This window comes from Montipora capricornis, chromosome 13 (genome assembly GCF_036669925.1).
Source record: "Montipora capricornis isolate CH-2021 chromosome 13, ASM3666992v2, whole genome shotgun sequence".
Taxonomy (NCBI): Eukaryota; Metazoa; Cnidaria; class Anthozoa; order Scleractinia; family Acroporidae; genus Montipora; species Montipora capricornis.
The window spans coordinates 18,546,349-18,553,848 of NC_090895.1; the positions used below are offsets into that span (position 1 = coordinate 18,546,349).

Consider the following 7,500-nt stretch of genomic DNA (forward strand, 5'->3'; position numbering starts at 1 on the left):
CGCACTTTCACTTTCTGTCTATTTGAGTGGTGTGGTGTACTTGTCTCAAGAATGGGAACACGTTTCAACAACACCAACTTAAAATAGTTTATTAACATTAATCCGAAAACATTCAATCTCCTCGTTTTAACACGTGTTCTCCTTTTATGCCTATCCCATAATTAAGAGTACCTTTCATATTAATGACTTCCGTTTCCGGTGCAGTACAATGGGCAGATGACTATATCTGGGTAAGCTGATATGTATTTTGACGATTAATTTGATTGATCATGCGGCTTTTTTGACCAAACTTTAACCGATTCATCCCATTGACGAGTAAAATCAACTTAGAGAGCAAAATTTATTAAGTCTGGACTGAAGGAATTAACAGGAATCTGTTGTTGTCAACATATATTTTTGTTGTCCTACTGGCTTTGATGTTCTTTAATGCCATCAAGAAAAAAAAAATCAATTCCCCAAAATGAATAGCTTAGGTTGACGTCTCTGCGTGTACTGCAAGTATCAATTTTTTTTTCTTGTTGTACTCACCTTGTCACTTGTGGGTTTATCTCATTTACGCAGAAGGAACTGAACAAAGTGCCCATTGCAGGAACTGAAAATGGTTTTGTTGGTTTCACACACACACAAAAAAAATGCTTTGGTACTGAAAACTGGAGCCCAAAAAAGGTTTTACAACACCTCTGTAACCACAGCAAGTACCAAATTCTTCTTGCTTTATTGTTCTGTCTCTTAATATTGTTTCAGTGGGGGCCTTGAACATCACACCCTTCATGCATTGCACTAACCTGCTTTTCCAACATTTCCCTGAGATCATCATGTTGCCGTTGAAAGAGAAAATCCTTCTTCATCTGCAAGTCATCAAAAATGATTATATGGATTATTGTTCATATTGGAGCAAGTGGAGGTGGCTAGCGATGGACATTTACCGAGCCACCGACACTGAGGTGAATAGTTGTTTTAGTTGTTTTAGTATATACTAAAACAGTGAGATAATATACAGCACAAAAAATTAATTTGGATGTTTTCTTCACTTGTCACGGATGCAAATCGGGACGCCATTTTTTCCCGAGTTGCTCGGAGGTAAATGGCACAGGATATTCGGAGTTTGACGAGCCAATCAGCGCCCGCGTTCAATGCTATCCACTGTTTTAGTATATACTAATAGCATTTATCAGCCAGTATGTGGGATGAAAAACTGGATTACATGCATGTGTCACTTTTGATCGTTCTCAAAGTCAAATGTGGCATATGCTAATAGAATACAATTGAGATAACTAAAGTCATATGTTTGTCAAATGCAGGTCAAACATTCAAGCCATTGACACTTATTGTTGAAGGCTGAGTTAAAAATGTGCCATTTTCACCATTTCTCCTGTAAGGGGCTCCCAATTGACGAGTAAATGTACTATCTGTCGTTAAACAGTAGCCAATTCTAAGGATGTAAAGAGCTATGGGGAACAAAGTTTTTCAGTGAAACTAGCTGTTCTTACCAGGAGGGGTGGGGGTGGGGGACTTTTCCCATGAAGGGGTGGTGATACTTATCGGAAATTAAGCGCCTAAAGGAAACCAATCTTGGCGTGGCTCAGGCATTTTTTGAGTCTTGAAAAAGAGACCATATTTCAAAAATATTAAATTAATTAAACATATATATATATATATATATATATTTTTTTTTTTTTTGCGTGCAAGCGCAAACAAGACCTTCATGGCTACAGGAAATTTACACCCTCAAGTGAGAAGATGAGCCCTTTTTAAACACGAAACCCCCAGTGTTGTTAACCCCTTCCAATTGATCTTTCTACAGTTATGTGCTTAGTTACCTGGCCTTTAAATGAAAGTGAGGCTGGAGTTGACCTTGTTATGATATAGCCCCGGCCCCCGCTGCTTTTCTTACGTTAATGGTTTTATTCTCATGCTAATTAGTTTAATTTATACATATATTAAGAAAAGCGGGGATGTTCCTATAAAAAAAGGACAAGGTCAACTCTAGCCTCACTTTTATTCATAGGCCAGGTAAATAAACATAGAACTGTAAAATGGTCTATTGACCTGAGGAGTGAATGGGTTAGATAAAGTTATAATCATCATCATTATCATCATTATTATTCTGATACTGATTGTGAAATGTCTTAGCCACAAGTTCCAAATCAAGCAACTGGGTTTCCTGTGAGTATGACTTAATTACCAGTTGCAAATTAATGTGTATGGGTTTTAATTCAAATCTAATCTTAGTACTATGCTAGCAACCAGCTAAAAATAAGTAATATACTTGTATACCTGTAAAACAGCTTCCCTTTCTTGTCTTTGTTGAGTAATAAACTTTTCTGTTGCTTCATGAATGTTCTAAACAAATCAAGACCAAGTTTAACCCCAAAGACACAATGGAGCTATAAATTAATGTGACCTTATAAATAGGTAAATGCTGATCCCCAGAATTTGTAATTTCAAAGACAAAAGGTTTAGACTTAATACAACTCTCTTCAGATAAAGACGATAACCTTAGGTTCCTTCTCACAACTCTTGCTCATCAAATTCTGAGGGACATCATAGAATTAACTGACACATGCACACACTGAAGAGAGTAGACTGAGCAGAAAGTTACTGGCAAGATGACTCCAAGGCTCGTAATATCCAAAACAGGGAATTTGCCTTAAGCACTGGAAATAAGAGTCCCGGATTGTCCTCAAATTGATGAACATATCTAAAGTACAGAATATTATAATGAAAGTCAAATATTTGAGCTGCTGTCACAGAAAGTTAAGTCTTGAAGTGAGATTGGGGAAGTTATGAGAGCTCATTATGTTTAAAGAGAAAAATGAAAGCCTGATTGAAACATTCAGGCCTGCATGGGATTTGAACTCTGGAGACAGATCTGCATCACTGACTACCACAGAAGGCAATTTGATCATGATTGTATTTTATCAGCCTGAGTACAGTCTGTACTATATCGTGTTAGATCAAGATTATTCGTCCTCCGCAAGAGTGACTCGATCTTTATGGGTACACATAGACAGTAGTCAGGCAAACTACACCTGAAAATTTCACTTGTAAAATAATATGATTAACAACATATTCTTCTGACATAAAAGGAACCTACTACTGTCAGCCAGTGACAATAGTAGTGAGAAAATGTCTCATTCTCTCTGGATGACAGATTGGTAGGCTGAACAAAGACACATGCTTAGATCAGCTGGCGAACCACATTGGTGTCCAAAACTAATTCTCTCTTGTAAGAAAAGGAAATAAATCAGTGCTAATTTGGAATTCAAGCTGAACCTGAGCCCAGCTACAAAGGATCCCACCCTCAGCATTTCAACTAACCTCACCAGTTGAATGATTGAATGTGAGAATGTTAATTGTGAAAAGAGACAAGATTCTTACCATTATAATTATACCAATGAACAAGTTTGTAAAGATGAAGTGACCCAGGAAAATAAAGATGATAGTGAACCATTGGCTGTATGGTCTTGTGTTCAAGTCTTTCTGAATCTCTGTCCAGCCATCCACCTCAAAAGGACAAAAATTTCTTTTCATTAGGTGATGCATCATCTTAGAATAGCATGTTCAGATTTATCTCTTAGACTGTGTTTGCCTTTTAGTACCACACTTTTTTAAGATAATGCTCTTTGACAGAGAGAGATTTAGCAGACAATGCGTTTACAGCAAAGACGCTAGTTATTTCCAGAAATGCATGCAGAGTAATTGTAACTGTAGATGCAAGCCCAATTTTGAGATCCAACATGAAGTATCCTTTTAAGTCTATTAATTAAAAGTACTTCCTATACCTATTTGTAACAATAAGGTTAATAGACCATTTTACAGTTGTGTCATTAGTTTCCTGGCCTTTGAATGAAAGTGAGGCTGGAGTTGACTTTGCTTTGATAGAAACCTCACTGCTTTTCACTTTCATTCAAAGACCAGGTAACTGAGCACACAACTGTAAAATGGTCTATTAGGGTAAAGGTTATCATAATACTTTTTCGTCACTGGGTAGATGCAGCAGCTTAGCCTAATACTTGAGGAGCATCATTTGGGGGGCACTTTGTGACATTCGTTTATTGCAGTCTGCATTCCGAGACATGAGTAATGTTGAAGTTAGGGAAAAGAGCAAGCAGCTGCATGGGACACTTTGTGATGCTTATTAAAATCTGTGCACGTACAACATATGCTACAAATATGTTACATTTTGCATGTGAAGAACTTGAAGATGTTCATTCCTCAACTTAGACAAAGCTGAATTAGTGTTGGGTTTTGCTTGACAAAATGTTCACTTAAAAAAAAGATCCATCAATGGAAACTGTGTTTTCACACTAAAAATACAGAGAAAAGAGTGACTAATGATTTGTATTATTGTCAGCAATGCTGTAACTTACTGTCACAAAGGTAAAAAGAGTCAACATGGCTGTGCTGAGCGTTCCCCAGTTCTTTTTGTCACCAGTTTGCTCATCATAACCAAAAATGTAAAAACCAACAACAGCAAAAAACACCATCAGCATTGTTAGGAGAATCACGACGTTGAGCACAGAATTCCGTATGGTATCAATCAAGGCAATGACAAGAACCTGGAGACCTTCAATGAAGGATATGGTGCGAAGGGTGCGTGCCACTAAAGGAGAGAAGTACATGTATCAGAGTTATAGACTGATCAGCCAGGTCTTTACCCAAGAAAAGATCTTGCCCCAGTTGGATGCCTTGATGTGGATCATAATTCAACATTTTGGGCAAGTATTTTAGTATTTGTTTAAGTAACCATGAATAAGCATAAGTAAGTAAAAGGTGTGTACGAAAACTTTGCGGAACATATACTCTGGAAACTACTGACTTATATACTGGATTTAAAATTATCCAGCCTTTAAATTGATGCACAACTTATGCTAAAAACGATGTTTAGGCCTACATAAGGTTAGCCAATTTGAAGGTTTTGGGTTGCTTTAATATGGGTAAAACAATGACCTGTAATTGACGAGTGACCTGTGAAAGGTGACCTGTATTTTAGCCCCACCATGTTCGGTGCTGGTAAGGAGGTATGTATGTAAGGGGGTGGGGGTAGTTAGGGTTAACCCGGACCTAATCCCTCACCCCTGGAATAGACATGACACTTTAAGGCCTAGTGGATTTTAAACTGTTATTTACAAACCTCTTAAGAGCCTCAAAGGTGTAAGAACTTTATCTCCTACATTAAGCTCGTCCATAATGACTTGAAAATACGAAAGAGCCAATATAGTGAAGTCAAATATGTTATAGCTGCTCTTCCAGTATCCTCTTGGCTCTGCATACAGCTTCATGAGAAACTCCATGGTATAAATTGCAAGGAAAAACTCATCCAATGCTTTGAACACGTTGCCATGTGCTTGCTTATACTCTTCGACTGTTTCAAAGCCAATGACTAAGGCATTCATTACAATCATAACCATGATGAAGCTATTGAATAGCGAGCTCTGCAAAGAGGAAAAAAATTTCATCAAAAAAGGAAACCATTGTGCTGAGTACAGCAACAGAATCTTTCCAGGACTAAACCAGCAGCATGAATTTAACATTATTTTATGATTAAGAACAAGCAACACAATGAAGGAATTAGCTAGCCAGAGAGTATGTTCACTTAGTACAATTGTAGAAGACATTTCCAGCTTTAGGCTCAGTTGCTGGTCTTAATTAAGGATGTTACACAGGGCAAATTAACCAGTTGTGCACACTCTTTTGCCATAAATTGGCTTGGCTGTTTTCCTCTGCTAAATTAATTATGTCACATAAAGCATTAAAAATGCCCAGCTGTCAAACCCTGATGACCTCCTAAGCAAAATATGGCCATTAGGAATGCTAAATGTTTGCATGTGCAACTGAATATGGAAATCTGTGAACTCATCATTATTTAGGATTCAGTCAGTTTTCTTTCACTAATTATTTGGGGGAAATAAACTTGGTAACTAAACTGTGATTACAAGCATTTTATCATTGCACAGTTATCTCCAAGGTTTTCTCTAAAATTCCAAAATTTATCAATTTAAAAGGCCAGTGATAATATTGAAATGACTTTTTTTTAATTTCCCGTGTTTGTTAATAAAATTATTATCAATAATGACACTGGCTCAGTGGATTTCAAACATGGCCAAAAAATCATCTTATCCACCAATCAAAAAAATCTTTTTTAGCCTTAAAGTTCTTTTGGGCTCTGACCAGCAAAATGTACACGTAAATTTATAACATAAACAAACAACCGCATAAATTGGATTGAGAAAGTTCAGCTGTCCTTTGTAGCATTTTCACATTCGCCAAAAGTATGACAGCAACTGAATTTCCAGATTGGAGCTTATGAGGGCTTATTTCTAAAGGGATAAAAGTTTTTCTCAGAGAACATGCTGTATAGCTTGTACCGTTTCAGTCTTAAATGTATATATGCCAAATGTTGAAGATATTAAAGCAAACAAAACCGTACTTACATACACCCTAAAGATGAACATACCGTTGTTATTTTCTGTATGTATCTTCGGAATTTATCATCCATTCGACGCTTTGAACCTTTCCGTTTTCTAGGGAAAAATGAAACATGTAAATCCTCAAATAAAAGTGTTGAATTTTAATACGGTAAACGTAAAAAGCCTTATTGTCCAATTGCATATAGACCGGAAAATATTTTCTAACCTGTCAAAACCTACCGTAGTATCTCAAGAGTGGCTTGATTAAGATTTGGAAACATTGCTTGGATGGATGTACCCAAATAAAGGATTTCAAGCAAAATTTCACCCTTGGTTTTCGTTGAAGTGACTGGCTTGCGTGTTTGCTGATTTCTCACTGGACACTGGGAACAAGTCTTCTCGGAGCCAATCGGAGACTGGAGAAGAGAATGAGACCACAGGTATACCAATGCTCGTTAAAAAAAATCTGTCTTTGGAATCATCTTTCATTTCTTGTACTCTCCAGTGGTGTTCCTTCAACGGCATCTTATATAACCGTAGCTCGCCTAAATAAACAGGATAAGCAAGACTTCGCAATTTTGGTTGAGAGTTTAGGATTATCAAGACTCAGTTGTCTCCGTTGCCATGAAACTTACTATGTTAGTCAGTTTCACGGCGTGGAACTTAGGTTTATATACAGCGAGCGACTTTCACTATCTCCATCAAGGGTGCTAGCCACATGTGAGTTACGTTGCTCATTATGTACTGTCTTCGACATTTAATTAAGGGGCAGGGGGGGGGTGGGGGAGGTTTGCACTTATATAACTACAGAAAGAATGATGCTTGCTAAGGAAACTTTTTAGTCAAATAGCCCTAAAAACGGCTTGCATAGATGGTTCTATGAAGTGTCTTTTTCAATGGAAATTTGACGTTAGGCTGCATATGACAGTGTTCATTTACATTGTAAGTAGTGTCTTTCAAGTAGAATACCCTAGAACTCCGAGGGTCGCACCATTGCCTTGGTCCGGAGTACGCGTTCCTCACTTTTTTTTCCACCTGCTGGGTTTTTTTAGGGGTATTTAAGTCCGGCTCTGGTGCATTGCTTTTC

At 37.4% G+C, this 7,500-nt stretch overlaps 1 protein-coding gene across 1 annotated transcript in view; it reads right to left on the minus strand.

Annotated features, from left to right (window-relative positions):
- The window catches only part of LOC138029628 (cation channel sperm-associated protein 3-like), an 8,024-nt gene extending 1,268 nt beyond the window's left edge, over positions 1-6,756 (minus strand). Inside the window, exons 1-7 of the mRNA XM_068877327.1 lie at positions 6,654-6,756; positions 6,461-6,527; positions 5,138-5,438; positions 4,374-4,606; positions 3,382-3,507; positions 2,278-2,343; positions 786-848 (exon numbers count right to left, since the gene is read on the minus strand). Of these exons, the coding sequence (XP_068733428.1) occupies positions 786-848; positions 2,278-2,343; positions 3,382-3,507; positions 4,374-4,606; positions 5,138-5,438; positions 6,461-6,527; positions 6,654-6,694 (897 nt within the window). The 5' untranslated portion in view covers positions 6,695-6,756. The remainder of the gene's footprint in view (positions 1-785; positions 849-2,277; positions 2,344-3,381; positions 3,508-4,373; positions 4,607-5,137; positions 5,439-6,460; positions 6,528-6,653) is intronic.
- Between the last annotated feature and the right edge of the window lie 744 nt (positions 6,757-7,500).